The sequence below is a fragment of the Leptodactylus fuscus genome, chromosome 1, assembly GCF_031893055.1.
Source record: "Leptodactylus fuscus isolate aLepFus1 chromosome 1, aLepFus1.hap2, whole genome shotgun sequence".
NCBI lineage: Eukaryota > Metazoa > Chordata > Amphibia > Anura > Leptodactylidae > Leptodactylus > Leptodactylus fuscus.
In genome coordinates, this window is record NC_134265.1 from 136604288 (window position 1) to 136622227 (window position 17940).

Genomic DNA, 17940 nt, shown 5'->3' on the forward strand with positions numbered 1-17940 from the left:
GCCGCTGGCTTTGCATATGTAACCCCGCCCACCAATGACGCAACAAAGCCGGAAGACAGAAGATTTTACAGCAACGAAGACTGGTGAGTATGCGACGTGGGAATACCCCTTTAACCTAAGCAGAAGACACAATCATGTGTGCAGGACTTGATGTCACCTTTGAAAAGTAAACAAGGTAGAAGAAACCTTCCATCTTGTTTTGTAACAAACACCAATCTTAAATTAAATTTGCCCTAATGTGCTCCATTTGCATCTATTACTTTTTCAGTCTGTTGTCCTGATCTTATGATGAATCTTAACAGTGGCCATAAAAGAAGCAGATGTGAACTGATTATTGTCACGGGTTTTACGTTGGCTATCAGTCTTCACAATGATCAGGGCAGGGCTATATGTAGGGACCAGTCATCACTGAGGTGTCCCTCATAACTAAATAGAGACTTGCTATGCACGCAGCTAGTTAATAATGTGTGAGGGGACAGAGCATACACCACACATCCGCACACTGCAGCACGCTGCTCTCTCACTAGCCTTTTGCACCTGCCGCCTCAACATCTTCAAAGCTGCAGCTTTTTTTTTTCTGTTCTTTTTAAATCAACTTTATGTACAACTCTCTAGGAACACATCAACAGCAGCAGTGTCTGTGGAGACGGCGGACTGGCCGTGGCGGCGTTCCCGTGACGTCACTCAGCATGGCGGCTCTGGCTTGCTTGAGGGTCCTGGCTGGCGGCGGTGGGGTAATACGAGCTGCACACGCCGCCTGGTGGCAACTGCCCCGCTCTCTGGATCGCAGGGGCAAGGGGCAGCTGCTGGTACGAGCAACCTGCGCCGCTGGGGGGCGCCTCTACAGTTCAGAGGCGAAAAGCGAGGACGAACTGAGGGTCAGATACCTCGAAGGAGAGGAGCAAGGTAACAGCATGACGTCACGGATTGCGTCACTGCTCACCTGCTGTATTATGCGAGGGAAATTCCACAGTTCCGTGCAGTAGTGAGGAGATGTGTCATACATACACTGCTTGAAGTTTATACTGTATATTACATGGCAGCTTCTCCATCAATACTTCTAGTGATTTCATGTTTCCTTGGCCGCACTCTTCTGCAATGAGGGGGGCCTGAGTGACAGGATGTGGCTTCTGTATTATATTTTCCTCTTTATGAGGGCCCACTCAGATGACTGCATTTAAGGCTATGGCCCCATGTAATGAGTTGCAAAAAAAAAAAGAAAAAAAAAAAGCTTTATTTATTATACCTATACAGAAATTCATCAGCATTTCCATAGTTATAATCGACATGCTGCAATATAGAAAAATAAAATCCACTGCAGATTTTTTTTCCCTGCAATTTGTGGTTAGGATTAGCCAGAATCCCATCCACTTTGCAGGTAATGTAGAAAACAGCCTTTTTTGCCATGGGGTTTCCACTACAGCCAAAGTGATGCCCCCTTGCCTAAAAGGGGTTTCTAATCAGGGATAACATGCAAATCGGCCGTGATCTGGAGAACAGGAGATTTTTGCCCTCCAATCTGAATGGAGGGTTGATAAGGCAATGTACGCGCTGCTCCTTTTATTTCATTGAGTGGGAAGGGAGTAGCCAATAGCGCTGTACTGTGGAATCCTTCTGCCTAAATGGAGCACTGCATGCACTGCCTGACCACTGCTCCATTCAGAACAGGGGACAAAAATCCACTAGTCGGACCACCACATATCTGTAAGGTTAAAGGGGTATTCCCATCTACATAATTATTTTTAAATTTGTAGATAATTAAAAGTTAAACATTTTTGCAAATGTAAGTAATTAAAAATTCTGCAGTGTTTTAAAGATTTTCTCTAACCATCTTAGTGGTCACAGTCTGTTATCTTGATCGGTTGCCAGTGGATACGACCACCAATGCAGGAACTTTCTAAGGTCAGAAAGTCAGCCATGATTTCTTTATTGTGGCCGGGATATCTTCTGATACATGTAGTGTCCCTGCCTGATAACTCAGCTACAATAAGACAATCATAGCTGGTTCCTGACAAGTCCCAGACCATAGAAAGTCTCTGCATTAGTGGTCGTATCCACTGGCAACCGATTAAGACAACAGACTGTCACCACTAAGAAAGTTAGAGAAAATCTTTAAAACTCTGCAGAATTTTTAATTACTTACATTTGCAAAATTGTTTAACTTTTAATTATCTACAAATTTAAAAATAATTATGTAGATGGGAATACCCCTTTAAGGGATATTCTGAGCTGAAAATATTGAAGACCTATAGCTCATGAATATCTGATGGGTGAGTATCTGAGACCAAACACCCCATTGATGAACTGTCCTCAGCAGCTGATAAGTAGAGAAGGAAGCAGATAGCTCCCTTCTGTGTGTACTTGCCAGGGTATTGCAGATAGTTTCCTATTTCCTTGAATGTGACCTAAGATGCAGTGATTCAGTTCTGCCACTACACAGACAAGAGAACTGTCTGCTTCCAACTTCATCCTCTGCTTATATTATCAGCTGCTGAGAACAACTTGATGACCTCTCCTTTGGTCACACAAACACGGACTGCATTTAGATTGTGTTTTGCAGTGCCATATGTGGCAGTAAAATCTTAGCCTATACTGATAAATCCTATTCACCCAACAATGGCTAGTATGGTATTCTCTTGACCTCCGTTGACTGGGATATGTATTCTTTTCTGATATACTTTCTAGAGAAGCATGCAGTAAACATGGGAGCAAGTGGCTTCTTTAGAGATATACGGTACCTCCAGAAATTGTCCTGGTCCCCCTGTTCTATACTGTATGTAGTACAGGATAGTGGTACTGTAAGGAGGCAGGGTCTTGTAGCATTATAAACCACTTTTGATGCAAAGAGTACCCCCAGGTTTGGGGCGAGAAATCTGACCTATGTACGAACCACATATTTATCTGTGTGCAGGTGGTCCAAAGCAACCATGTGCTTCTCCATAAACCTGTAAAGTAATATGAGAATTTATAGTTAAAAGTACTTGCACTCCTTTTTAGCCCTTCAGCTGTGAATTTGCTGATCACTGCCCCCTCTGCATTTAGCTCCAAATGATCTCCAGCTTGTTGGGCTAAACCATGTTCATTGGTGCTATTTAAATGGGCTGTTTACACCAGGTTTAAGGCTAAGGCTCCTTGGGACATCCCGAAGCAATAAAGCGCTGCAGAAAAAAACTGCGGCGACAATGCATCGCAGTTCTTCCCACAGAGCTTTAAACAGAAAGTTTGCGAAGTTTCCCTCCGCGGACTTTCTGTTAGAATAAAACCTATCGGTTTTGGAAATCACGGCGTGCCCATCCACTTTGCCTGTACTGTAAAACGCCACAATTTTCCACCGCGGGCAATTCAAGGCTTTTCCATCCAGTGAGGTCCCAGCCTTAGGGCCCGTTCACACAGGCACAGAGGGGGCGGATTATGGCGCGGAATCCACATCATAACCCGCCCCCTCACGATGGTGGTCTATGGAGACCGCTAGCATGACATGACCTTTCTTGAGGCGGATTCCGCCTCAGGAAGTCAATAGAAGTGAATGGGAGGCGGAAACCGCGTCACAGTTTTTTGTTAAAAAAAAAAAAAGTGTCGCGTTTTTTGGCACATTTTTTTGCAAAAACCGCGGCATGCGGTTTTTTACGGTCAATTCACTATCTGGGAGGGGAAAACCGCCTGGCGTTTTCTGAAGCGGTTTTTACCAGAAAACACTCCAAAAAACGCCTCAAGGTTTAAAAACTGCTTCCTAATTAGGAAGCGTTTTTTTTTTTTTTTCCGGACCAAATTGCGCCACATGTAATTCACGTGTGAACTTTGCCTTAGACCAGACCTGGGCAAAGTCCGGCCCCCGGGCCATATCCGGCCCTCTGACTGATTCAGTCCGGCCCACACAGCTTTGACTAGGGAGGCGTGTCTAGGGGGGCGTGTCTTAGTGCCGGCCGAAGATGGAGACATGTGAGTGTGTCATAAGGTACTGAAAGATGTAAGGTGAGATGCAGGGTGGAGTGTGTGTGTGTGTGTGTGTGTGTGTGTGTGTCTATGTCTATATGTGTCTGTCTATCTATATGTGTCTGTCTGTGTCTGTCTGTCTGTCTATGTGTGTGTCTGAATGTGCGTGTCTATATGTGTGTGTGTGTCTCAGTAACCTAGGGGCAGAGATGGAAGGGGAATGTTATACTAGGGCAGAGATGGCAGATGGAGGGGGGGACATGAAACTGGGGGAGAGATGGAGGGGGGGACATGAAATGGGGAAAATAAAGGGGGATATGAAACTGAGGGAGAAATGGAGGGGGGGACATGAAACTGGGGGTAGATGAAGAGGGCACTTAGACTGGGGGGAAATTAAACCGTGGAGGAAGCTGTAAGGGGACCTGTCTGCCTCTAGTTGCCCCCAGTTTAATGTCTGCTTCCCGATATTAATGTCCCCCTCTAGTTGCCCCCAGTTTCATGTCCCGCTCCAGCTGTCAATTTATTGCCCCCCTCCAACTACTCCCACTGTTTAATGTCCCCCTCCAGCTGTCCCAGCTTCATGTCCCCTCTAGTTTCCACCAGTTTATACTGGGGCACCAGGAGAGGGACTTAATACTGTGGGGCAGTTGGAAGGGAACATTATAATGTGGGGGGATATAGTGTACAGGTGACTGTAGGAGGATTATACTTTGTGGGGGCACATGGAAAGATGATTGGGAATGGGCGGAGTCAATGTAGAAGTGGGTGGAGCTAAATTTGCAGTGGCACGGCCCTCTAGCATAGTTTCAATTTCTTATGCGGCCCCATGAGAAAATTAATTGCCCACCCCTGCCTTAGACGAACGCATCACGTTGTAGAAAAGCTGCTTTTTTTTTGTTGCAGATTTTACTGCTTTTTTGAGCCAAAGCCAGGAGTGGGTTGAGCAGGAGGGAGAAGTATAAGAACTTTCTTTTTATTTCCCATTCCCTTTTTAGCAACCACTAGGTTTGACTGAAAAAACTGCAGCAAAATCTCCAACAAAAAAGCTACTTTTCCAAAAAAGTGAGTCCTTAGCTCTAAGGTGTCCTTATATTGTGACAAATTTTTTATGCAAAACTGTGCCGTTAAGTAAGCCATCGCATATGTGATAGAAACAAAAACTAGACAATCTAAGGTTCCGTTCTCATGGAGTAACGCGCCGATCATTTAGACACGTAAACACGTGTCAGAGTGCGGCGCTTCAAAACAGATTCCATTGATTTCAATGGGTGCTGGCTTACGCGCACTACACATTGAAATCGGTGCCGGTACCGTAGCTCTTTACAGTCAGAAGGGCGTTTCTGACAGTCAGTCAGGAACGTCCTTCTCCACAGCAGCGCCTATCGCACTGTACAGTGTAAGCGGGGAAGAACACACCCTCCCTCTGCTCACAGTGCTCGTCCATAGATGTATATTATCAGGAGGGGAGGGAGCGTTCCTCCCCGTTCACTCTGTACAGTGCGATAGGCGCTGCTGTGAGGAAGGGCGTCCCTGACAGACTGTCAGGAACGCCCTTCTGACTGTAAAGAGCTACGGTACCGGGACTGATAGCTCTTTACTCGGGACACAGATCAGGAAATTCAGCGCACTGTCGGCTTTCCAGCAGTATATATAACTGTCTGTGCCTGAATCCATGAAAGGTCCTCTTTAAACTTTACATTTTACACTTTTTGTGTTGTTTTTTTTTTTCTCTTTTTCTGCCCTGCACTCCATTTATGACCTGTAGGTGCCTTTTTTTTTCCAGATGTTATGTTTCCACTTTTGCTTTAGTTGGGAAGGGGGGTGTTGCCTAAATGGAGATCCTTTTCATGCTGTATTTTTGACTTGCGTCTTTTCAAAAATGGACAAAAAAAAAGGTTAACATGCACTGTACTACATGGGCAGTGTAAAAGAGCTCATTCAGTCAGACAGTATTAGGATTTAGATTTAACAAAAGCAAAGGGCTCGTTCACATAGGGCAAGAGGGGGGCAGATTTTGGCGCTGAATCTACGTCAGAATCCGCCCCCTCACAATAGAGGTCTATGTAGACCGCTAGCTTCCTTTTTTCCATGAGCAGCATGTTCCCGCTCACGGAATAAAGAAGCGAGCTGCCCTTTCTTCAGGTGGATTTCGCGGCTGAATCAGCCGCTGCGTCTGCCTCGTGGCAGCACGCTTCGGTCTAGGCCCATTCATTTGGGCCTACTCCGGAGCAGGAAGCCGCGACTGTCGGAAGCTGCTGCAGGCGTATTTTGGGCCTATTGTGACGCGATTTCCCACGTCAAAATTAGGACCAAAATATGCCTCCCTTGTCCTGTGTTAACTAGGCCAAAGCGTACAAAGCTTATAAAGGCATCTAAACCAACACATGCATATTCACAATATTTAACAAGGAGATCTGCCTACATCATAAATAGGCACCAAAGTAAAACAAGTCTGAGAAAATGAACACCTTCTAAAAATACATAAAGTGCAGATGATAAATAACCACCAATGACTAAATGGTGATTTTGTACAGGTGTGAGATCAAGTTTTACATTTTCCTGCATGATCTATGACAGGAAAGAAATGGTTTGTGTTTTATTGTTATTTTTAATGGTGTGGCTTTACTTGAGAAACTTGCAAGAGTGTAATATAACACGTGGCCAGTGGTCTTGACATTTCCCAAATGACATCTTACTGTTTACTTCAGTGTTAATGCTAAAAGTAATGGTTTCTATGAACAATACAGTGCACAAAGGTTAAGATTAAACAGTTAAAGAAACATGTCATGCCTAGGTGTTTTTCAGTTGAATCCATTTAATAAATACTGTAATATAGATTTGTGAATCCATTTGAGATCACATGTAAGGTCCCTTGGACACGATCGCGTGCGAGTTCAGTGTGCTATGTGGGTTGTTCTCAGATAGCACACTGGCCCATGCATGTGACCATGCATTACACAGGTCAGTGTGCTGGCTGACAGTCCAGGCCATAAAACTTAGGATAGGTCCGATTCCTGTCTGGTTTTACCGTCGTACTTGCACAGCCCTCATCCACTGATTAGCCTAAAGTCTACTGTACCGCAAAGATGCATCTGAAAACTCTGCCAGTAAATTTATGGGTTTTGGCAGCGTGATTTTTAGGTAAACATGAATTTTAGTAGCAAAGCTGCATGGCCGTTAATCAATGTAAAAACCATGCAGATTTCTGGTATAAATAGTGTGGTTTTGTATGATAACTTATCATGTATCCTTTGAAATCTCTGCACCTAGACGTCATCACTAATACGTATTGCTAGGTTCTTTTACCAATGTTCAGATCTGTCAGGTTGACCAAACGACTGAGAACTGGACCGGTGCAAAAGCGGTTACACATCGAGACCGGCAGAGATCATTGACTATAATGGAGTCAGCCGGGTGACTGCCATTTCAAAGCTAAAAATGGCTTAGAAAAAAGTCTTCTTTACAGAACTTATTTCTCCGCTGATTTTCGTCGGTCTCTACGACTGAGTTTCCAATGGAAATCCAGGCTATTTCTTATCAAGGGGTGCACCTGGATGTAGTTATACCTACAGTCAATTTTGGGGTTACAGAGAACGTCACTTATAAGTACAGGGAGGAAAAAAAGTATTTAGTCAGCCACCAATTGTGCAAGTTCTCCCACTTAAGAAAGGCCTGTAATTGACATCATAGGTAGACCTCAACTATGAGAGACAAAATGAGAAAACAAATCCAAAAATCACATTGTCTGATTTGGAAAGAATTTATTTGCAAATTATGGTGGAAAATAAGTATTTGGTCATTAAAAAAAAGTTCATCTCAATACTTTGTTATATATCCTTTGTTAGCAATGATAGAGGCCAAACATTTTCTTTAAGTCTTTACAAGGTTGGCACACATTGTTGTTGGTATGTTGGCCCATTCTTCCATGCAGATCTCCTCTAGAGCAGTGATCTTTTGGGGCTGTCGCTGGGCAACACGGACTTTCAACTCCCTCCAAAGATTTTCTAGAGCGTTGAGATCTGGAGACTGGCTAGGCCACTCCAGGACCTTGAAATGTTCTTTACGAAGCCTCTCCTTCATTGCTCTGGGGGTGTGCTTGGGATCATTGTCATGTTGAAAGACCCAGCCACGTTTCATCTTCAATGCCCTTGCTGATAGAAGGAGGTTTGCACTCAAAATCTCACGATACATGGCCCCATTCATTCTTTCATGTACGTGGGTCAATTGTCCTAGTCCCTTTGCAGAGAAACAGCCCCAAAGCATGATGTTGCCACTCCCATGCTACACAGTAGGTATGGCGCTCTTTGGATGCAACTCAGTATTCTTTCTCTTCCAAACAGGACGGGCCCAGACTGGCTTAAGCAGGGGGACACGTCTGGCACTGCAGGACCTGAGTCCCTGGCGGCGTAGTGTGTTACTGATCGTAGCCTTTGTTACGTTGGACCCAGCTCTCTGCAGGTCATTCACTAGGTCCCCCATGTGGTTCTGGGATTTTTGCTCACCGTTCTTGTGATCATTTTGACCACACTGGGTGAGATTTTGCGTGGAGCCCCAGATCGAGGGAGATTATCAGTGGTCTTGTATGTCTTCCATTTTCTAATTATTGCTCCCACAGATGATTTCTTCACACCAAGCTACTTGCCTATTGCAGATTCAGTCTTCCCAGCCTGGTGCAGGGCTACAGTTTTGTTTCTGGTGTCCTTCGACAGCTCTTTGATCTTCACCATAGTGGAGTTTGGAGTCTGACTGTTTGAGGGTGTGCACAGGTGTCTTTCATACTGATAACTAGTTCAAACAGGGGCCATTACTACAGGTAATGAGTGGAGGAAAGAGGAGACTCTTAAAGAAGAAGTTACAGGTCTGTGAGAGGGTTTTTTTTGTTTTAAACATTAAGGTGGAACATAATGAAGGGGGGATGGTATGACACTGGGGGCAGAGATGGAGGGTCATGAAACTGTACAGATGAAGGGGGGAGGACGGCATGACACTGGGGGCAGAGATGGAGGTACATGAAGCTCTGGGCAGAAATGGGGGAACATGAAACTGGGGAACAGATGGGGACATGGAACTGGGGGAAGAGATGGGGGGACTTGAAACTGTGGGCAAATGAAGGGGGGTACGGAATGACACTGGAGGCAGAGATGGGGGGGACATGAAACTGGGGAAGAGATGGGGGAGATGAAACTGGGGGCAGAGATGGAGGGGGGACATGAAACTGGGGGCAGATGAAGGGGTTATATGAAACTGGGGGAGAGATGACGAGGGGACATATAATGTACGCGTGACTGTAGGAGGATTATACTGTGTGGGAGCACATAAAAAAAATTAATGAGAATGGGCGGAGTCCATATAAAAGTGGGCGGAGCTAAATTAGCTACTGCGCGTGCCGCATATTTTGTCCCTCTTTCTAATCTTCAGAAGTTGGGAGGTATGCCTAAAGCCATCAGAAAATACATTTGAATGGGTGAGAAAGATGTCAGGCCGTGTGCGGCGGTGAGCGTTTTGCGCTCTACGCCGCAAAACCGGGTTTTTTAATCCGGACACAGAGTCGGACATGCAGTACTCTGTTTCCAGATTAAAAAATCCGGTTTCGCGGCGGAGAGCATAAAACGCTCACCGCCGCTCACGCCCGGACTCGGTCTGTGCTTTCCGTCTTCTGGCATGCAGAAGATGGAAAGCACAGAACGGAGAGTAGAACGCAGGTGTGAACCTAGCGTAAGAATAGCATTAAGAAAGGCTATTTTTTTTCCCTACCTTTATTCTTCTGATCTGCCGTTCCATAGAAATATCTTCTTTCTTCCTTATGTAAATGAGTTTTCCTACAGTACTGGGGGTGTTCCCCTGCGCTCAAACAGCACTAGGGGCGTACCCAGTGCTGCTTGAAAACTCTCCAGCGACGGCCTTTGTCTTCTTCTCTGCCTCCCGCCTCTTCTCTTGCGCTCCTCTTCTTCAAAAAGTGCCAACAGCGCGTGTCCGTCGGCCATTTTCCTGTGGCCTCTTCCATTTGGCCACTGTAAAAATGTCCGACTGACATGCGCAGTCGGCGCTTCTTGAAGAAGAGAAGAGGAGCACGAGAGACGAGGTGGAGATGAAGACAGAGACTTTCGCTGGAGAGTTTTCAAGCAGCACTGGGGACGCCCCTACATAAGGAAGAAAGAAGATATTTCTAAGGAACGGCGGCGCAGATCAGAGTAATAAAGGTAGGGAAAAAATAGCCTTTCTTAATGCTATTCCTTTGTGTATTTAGTTTAATAAGGTTATTCTAGTGATAGAATCCCTTTAAATCTGGTTGGCATAATAATTTGGAATGCGGTGTAATATCAGAGAAAATGTAAACAAAAAAAGAGGAGAATTGCATCTGTTTTTCACATTCCACAAAGTCCTTTTAAAAGATTTTTTAAATAGTTTCACCTCTATGTTATGGTAATTTTTACAAAGGTCACAATTGTTATGTTGGGGACAGGGCTCAAATAAGGTCATAATAGCTGCCTTTACCTATTGCACGTAGGGATTCTATGTGTGATGTGCTACAATATAATGTACAGCAGAGACCCAGAGCTAATGCCCGTGATGGCGGACATTGCAGGCCAGGACCCCCCATCCCCAACCCCCATAGTAGTAAAATTGCCCACATAGCTTTACCATTGCAGGCTGGGTCCTGTGTGGCAAGATCACGGGAGCCAACCTGTTCCTCTGACAGCCGGGAGCCTACTGAAGGCTCCTAGATTTGTCATACAAATATCAGTATTTATAATAATAATAGTTATGTAGTGAATCTCCTTTAGACTGCAATAGGACCGAATTGATCATGGTTATAGATGCCCCAAAATGGTATAACTAAAAAGGACACCTAGCCCCGAAAAAAAAAAAAAGGCATCTTTTTGAAAAAAAATATTTCTTGCATAGTTTTAGATTTTTATTAAGGGGTTAAAATGTAACTAAAATGATATAATGATATAAACTTGGTATCTCTGGAATCGTATTGAAACCTACAATACAGATGACATGTCATTTTGACTGCATAGTGAACACACAGTGAAATGCACTTTATTTCCAATTCAGATTTTTCTTATTTTTGTAGCTTCCCAGTACATTGTACACAATAATAAATAGTAACATTATGAAGAAGAATTTATCACGGAAACATTAAGCCCTCATATGGCTATGTGAACAGAGAAATCAATAAGTCAAAATCGAAAATTGAAAAAAATGTCACCAGTGGGAAGTGGTTAATAAATAACCCCTTCTTCATCCTGCGATTACTATCCAGTGTGTTTCATTGGGTGGATGCCATTGAGTTTGTAACTATTTTGACTCCGTTTTACGTTACAGTCCGTTTTGGCAATGCCTCCTTCACGTTGTCAGCATTGTAAGGAATTCCTTGTCCAGAATTATTTTTATATGTATTCCTGGTAGGAGGACACATCATATGTTAGTGAGTAATGTCCCATGCATCATTTCTCAGTAGTATAGATTTCAACAAGTCAACAGCATTCATCTAGTTGGTTGCAAGTATTTGATCCATGGAAGAAATGTTTCTTTTCTGGGAGTGTTTGTTGAGGCATTGATTCATTTGGTCTGCTGTCTGTCCATTTCTGGAGAGTGATGACACATTTTTCTGCCTGAGCTATATCTTGGTTGAGTAACATATTTTCATAATGGATTGACAAGTGCAGAGAAGTTAGTCTGCAGGATCTGTTACGTGAGCTCTATTTTAAGAAAATATCTTGATCGCAACCAGTCCTCGTGCTTCATCCCCCATGGGCAGTAACTTTATTTTCTTCAGATGTCATGTTATAATTTCAGATTTTCCGTTATATTCGGAGTATTATTACTTTTTATGTTACTCTTTTTATAAAGGGGTACAGATCTTGTAAAAAGTGTCATCTACGCTTAGTAAAAATCAAATATATTGTTAAACCTTTAGGCATGTAACATGAGATGTGGAATCTGGTTGCTATAGGAAATTGCTCAATTTGTCCGCTTTATAAGATCTTAAAGTCTTCCCCATTAGATCTACAACCCCAAGCAGGAAAACCTCAAGCCAATAAAGCCTACGTAAAAAAAAACATGAATATTTAATGTATCGGTACTCTCTCCTAAGAAGCTGTAGTTTTTGTCAGTAACCCATCACTAGAACATTCCAACCATTAAATTGAGCAAGGATGCGTCTACCCACTAACAAGCAAACATGTAGGAAGTTTGGAAGAATTAATGACCTAGTATATCCATAGTATATCAGATAATATTGTATTTATTATACAATGCATAATTTGTATTTGAATAAAACATTAATGGATCAGTGCTAAAGGGACTTGATTCTCTTTGTTTTCAGGACTAGGCCATTGCAACACATTGATTTTTTTTTAAAGGGGCTCTATCATTGGGAAAAGTCATTTTTAACTAAACACATCCTTGCATAGCCTTTAGAAATGCTAGTCCAGACCTTCTTTTTGTATGTAAATTGCCTCAGTGGTTTTTGAATGAGCCCGTTTTTATTCATATGCTAATTAGATTCCAGCCAGCACAGGAAGTTCCGAGCAGCACTCGTCTCTGCTATTATCTCCTATCTGTGTGTGCAAACAGGAAGCAGGAAGGCAGCAATAGCAGCCTGTGCTGTACACATACATAGGAAAGAATAGGCAGCGGGTGCATGTTGAGACTTCTGGGGTGCACCAAGAGGCTAATTAGCATATGAATAAAAACAGGCTCATTCAAAAACCACTGAGGCAATTTACATACAAAAGGTACGTGTGGAATAGACTTTCTAAAGGCTATGCAAGTATGTGCTTAGTTAAAAATGACTTTTCTCAATGATAAAGCCCCTTTAATTTTTCAGGCATTACGTTGTAGATTGGTCCTGAATGACCCAAATTTTAGCTGTTGGATAGATGGCCTCATGTTTGAGTCTAGAATACTTTCGTACACATAGAAGCTCGTAACCCCTTCCCGACATGCGCCGTAATAGTACGGCGCGTGTTGGGTCTGTAACTATGGCGACCGCCCGGGAGCCGGGCGGCCGTCATAGCCGCCGGGTGTCTACTGCTTTAAGCAGTAGACAACCGGCTCTAATGCCTCCGATCAGTCCCCGGACCGATCGGAGGCATTAACCCCTCCGGCGCTGCTGTCAAAGGCGCCGGAGGCGCCATTTTCCCGGCGGCGCATGGGCGCCGCCATTTTGGCAGGGATCGCCGGCTCCTGGAGCATGCTCCAGGGCCGACGTCATGTTGCCATGACAGCCGGGAGCCTTGTTAAAGGCTCCCAGCCGGTCTGCAAATTCTCTCTTTTGCAGGCTGGTGTATGCAGCCTGCAAAAGAGATGATGATTCATTGCAATGCATTAGCATTGTAATGCATTGCATTAGTGATCAGACCCCCTGGGGTTCAACACCCCTAGGGGGTCTAATAAATGCAAAAAAAAAATAAAAAAAAAAATATAAAAAAATATAAAAAGTATTAAAAGTTCAAATCACCCCCCTTTCCCTAGAACAAATATAAAAGTAGTTAAAAACTGTGAAACATATACATGTTAGGTATCCCCGCGTCCGAAATCACCCCCTCTACAAATCTATAAAAATATTCGGTAAACGCCGTAGCAGGAAAAATAGTCAAAAGTGCCAAACCGCCGTTTTTTCACTGTTTTGATTCTGATAAAAATTTGAATAAAAAGTGATCAAAGCAATAACATTTCCCGAAAATGGTAGAACTAAAAAGTACACCCGGCCCCGCAAAAAAAGACGCCCTATGCATCCCCGTACACCTATGTTTAAAAAAGTTACGGCCGTCGGAATATGGCGACTTTTAGAAAAAAAATTTTTTAACACCGTTTTGGAATTTTTTTTTTAGGGGTCAAAATGTAAATAAAACCGTATAAATTTGGTATCCCTGGAACCGTACCGAAACACAGAATACAGGGGACATGTCATTTTGGCTGCATAGTGAACGCCGTAAAACCAAAGCCCATAAGAAAGTCGCAGAAATGCATTTTTTCTTCAAAGCCACCCCATTCTGAATTTTTTTCCTGCTTCCCAGTACATTATACAGAATAATTAATGGTAGCATCATCAAGAAAAAATTGTCCCGCAAAAATTAAGACCTCATATGGCTCTGGGAGCGGAGAAATAAAAAAGTTATGGGGTTTAGAAGGAGGGGAGTCAAAAACGAAAAACGAAAATCAAAAAATGCCATCGGCGGGAAGGGGTTAATGGACATAATGGGGTTATTTATCATCTGCCCCTTTTTTGGCCATATTTTTCGCAGGTACACCTTTTTTTTAGACTAGTTTTACTGTGGTGCTTATTTATGATATAGGTGAACCTCATTGTTAACTCCTCTCCAATATCCACCGTACTATTATGGCGGATGTCGGGTGTTTAACTATGGCGCTGCTCAGGAGCCGGGCGGTTGCCATAGCCGCCAGGTGTCTGCTGTTTTATACTGCCTCCGATCGCGGGCATTAACCGTTCTGGTACCTCAGTCAAAGCAGACTGAGGCGCCATTTTACTGGTGGTGTGTGGAAGCCGCCATTTTGCCAGTGATCGCTGGCACCCGGATCAAGCTCCGAGGCCAGCGTCACATTGTTGTGACAGCCAGGAGCTTTGTGAAGGTTCCCCGGCCTGTCCACAATGATTTTCTTTTGCAGGCTGCTCTATGTGTATTGCAATGCATTATCATTGTAATGCATTGCATTAGTGATCAGACCCACTGGGGTTCAAGACCCCTAGGGGGTCTAATAAATGCAAAAAATAAAAAGTATTAAAAATTCAAATCACCCCCCTTTCCCTAGAATACATATAAAAGTACTTAAATACTGTGAACACATACACATTAGGTATTCCTGTGTCCGAAAACGCCAGCTCTACAAATATATAAAAATATTTTTCTCATACGGTAAACACTGTAGCAGGAAAAAACTCTAAAGTGCCAAATCGCCGTTTTTTTCACTGTTTTGCATCTGATAAAAATGTTAATAAAAAAGTGATCAAAGCGATAGCAATCCCCCAAAATGGTATAACTGAAAATTACACCTGACATCCCAAAAAAAGACTCCCTATACGTCCCCGTACACGGAAGTATAAAAACGTTACAGGGTCAGAATATGTCAACTTTTAGAAAAAAAAAATTGGCACAGTTTTGGATTTTTGTTAAAGGGATTCTACCACTAAACCAACATTTTTTTCTAATTACCACGTCGGAATATCCTTAAGAGAGGTTATTTGTCTCTTACCTTTAGATGTGGTCTCCGTGGCACCGTTCCTTAAAAATACCGGTTTTAACCGGTATGCAAATGAGTTCTCTCGCAGCAATGGGGGCGGGCCCCAGCGCTCAAACGGCGATGGGGGCGTCCCCACTGCTGCCAGAAACCTCGCTCCAGCGACGCCTCCATCTTCAACAGCAACCGCATCGTCTTCCGGCTGGGGTCACACTCCGCTCTTGCGCACATGCACAGTACGCTCCTGAAGTTCTCCATAGAACTACAGGAGCGTACTGAGTGGAGTGTGACCCCAGACGCAAGAAGAAGACGCAGTTGCTGTTGAAGATGGAGGCGTCGCTAGAAGCAGTGGGGATGCCCCCATCGCTGTTTGAGCACTGGGGCCCGCCCCCATTGCTGCGAGAGAACTCATTTGCATACCGGTTAAAACTGGTATTTCTAAGGAACGGCGCCACGGAGATCACGTCTAAAGGTAAGAGACGAATAGCCTTTCTAAAGGCTATTCCGACGTCTAACGCACAAAAAAAAAACGATTTAGTGGTAGAATCCCTTTAAGGGATTAAAATGTAAATAAAACCATATAAATTTTGTACCGAAACATAGAATACAAAACTAATCCCGAAGAAAGTTGCACAAATGCATTTTTTCTTCAAATCCACGCCACTCAGAATATTTTTCTAGCTTCCCAGTACATTGTACAGTACATTAATGGTAGCATCATAAAGAAAAATTTGCCCTGCAAACACGAACACCTTTTATGACTCTGAGAGCAGAAAAATAAAAAAGTTGTGGGGTTTGAAGGGAGAGGAGTAAAAAATGAAAATCAAAAAATGCCTGCGGTGGGAAGGGATTAAATGTTGTGCCTGTTAGTAAGCTTAGATGCGCCTTTTTTAGACCATGTGCACTTTGGCCCTTTTTTTTTTGTTCAAAAAGCTGCAGAAAGGTTGAGTTACCCCTTTTTAATGCTTACTAACCTGTTGGGCTCTTTTATGCTGCCCACGGATTGGAAGGCATTTGCGCCTATTTTGCCCATAAATACAAGTCATAAATACAACTTACAACAGAGCTCCATTTAGGCCATGCCCCCTTTTTAATTCAAAAGCAAAAGTGGCAAGAGCAGCATAACTGTATGAAAAATAGGCGCAAATTTTTCAAAAATGAAGTGTAGGGCAGAAAAAGACCTCAAAAAGGTGCAATTTACACCAGAAAAAGTGCAAGTAACTTAAAGAGGACCTTTCACCGATTTGGGCACAGGCAGTTCTATATACTGCTGAACAGCTGACAGTGCAATGAATTCGGCGCACTGTCGGCTTTCCCGATCTGTGCCCGGTGTAAAGAGCTATCGGTCCTGGTACCGTAGCGCTTTACAGTCAGAAGGGCGTTCCTGACAGTCAGTCAGGTACATCCTTCTCCACAGCAGCGCCTATAGCGCTGTACAGTGTGAGCGGGGAGGAACGCCCCCCTCCCTCTGCTCACAGTGCTCGTCCATAGACGAGTATTATCAGGAGGGGAGGTGTCGTTCCTCCCCGCTCACACTGTACAGCGCTATAGGCGCTGCTGTGGAGAAGGATGTACCTGACTGACTGTCAGGAACGCCCTTCTGATTGTAAAGAGCTACGGTACCGGGACCGATAGCTCTTCACCGGTGACTCAGATGGGGAAAGCCGACAGTGTCAGCTTTTCAGCCAGTGCCCAAATCGGTGAAAGGTCCTCTTTATAATATATATATATATACAGTCCTATGAAAAAGTTTGGGCACCCCTATTAATCTTAATCATTTTTAGTTCTAAATATTTTGGTATTTGCAACAGCCATTTCAGTTTGATATATCTAATAACTGATGGACACAGTAATATTTCAGGATTGAAATGAGGTTTATTGTACTAACAGAAAATGTGCAATATGCATTAAACCAAAATTTGACCGGTGCAAAAGTATGGGCACCTCAACAGAAAAGTGACATTAATATTTAGTAGATCCTCCTTTTGCAAAGATAACAGCCTCTAGTCGCTTCCTGTAGCTTTTAATCAGTTCCTGGATCCTGGATAAAGGTATTTTGGACAAACAATTCAAGTTCAGTTAAGTTAGATGGTCGCCGAGCATGGACAGCCCGCTTCAAATCATCCCACAGATGTTCAATGATATTCAGGTCTGGGGACTGGGATGGCCATTCCAGAACATTGTAATTATTCTCTTCATGAATGCCTGAGGATTTGGAGCGGTGTTTTGGATCATTGTCTTGCTGAAATATCCATCCCCGGCGTAACTTCAACTTCGTCACTGATTCTTAAACATTATTCTCAAGAATCTGCTGATACTGAGTGGAATCCATGCGACCCTCAACTTTAACAAGATTCCCGATGCCGGCATTGGCCACACAGCCCCAAAGCATGATGGAACCTCCACCAAATTTTGGGTAGCATGTGTTTTTCTTGGAAAAACTGCCTTGTCCAAATGTGCTTTTTCATACCTCAGGCAACTCTATTTGTGGCGTACGTGCAGAAACGGCTTCTTTCTCATCACTCTCCCATACAGCTTCTATTTGTGCAAAGTGCGCTGTATAGTTGACCGATGCACAGTGACACCATCTGCAGCAAGATGATGCTGCAGCTCTTTGGAGGTGGTCTGTGGATTGTCCTTGACTGTTCTCACCATTCTTCTTCTCTGCCTTTCTGATATTTTTCTTGGCCTGCCACTTCTGGGCTTAACAAGAACTGTCCCTGTGGTCTTCCATTTCCTTACTATGTTCCTCACAGTGGAAACTGACAGGTTAAATCTCTGAGACAACGTTTTGTA

The 17940-nt window shown here is 43.6% G+C and overlaps 1 protein-coding gene across 1 annotated transcript in view; it reads left to right on the forward strand.

The window, feature by feature from the left end:
• The first annotated feature begins 651 nt into the window (after positions 1-651).
• The window catches only part of AUH (AU RNA binding methylglutaconyl-CoA hydratase), a 171807-nt gene continuing 154518 nt past the window's right edge, over positions 652-17940 (forward strand). The window contains exon 1 of the mRNA XM_075277261.1: positions 652-906. Within this exon, the coding sequence (XP_075133362.1) occupies positions 690-906 (217 nt within the window). The 5' untranslated portion in view covers positions 652-689. The remainder of the gene's footprint in view (positions 907-17940) is intronic.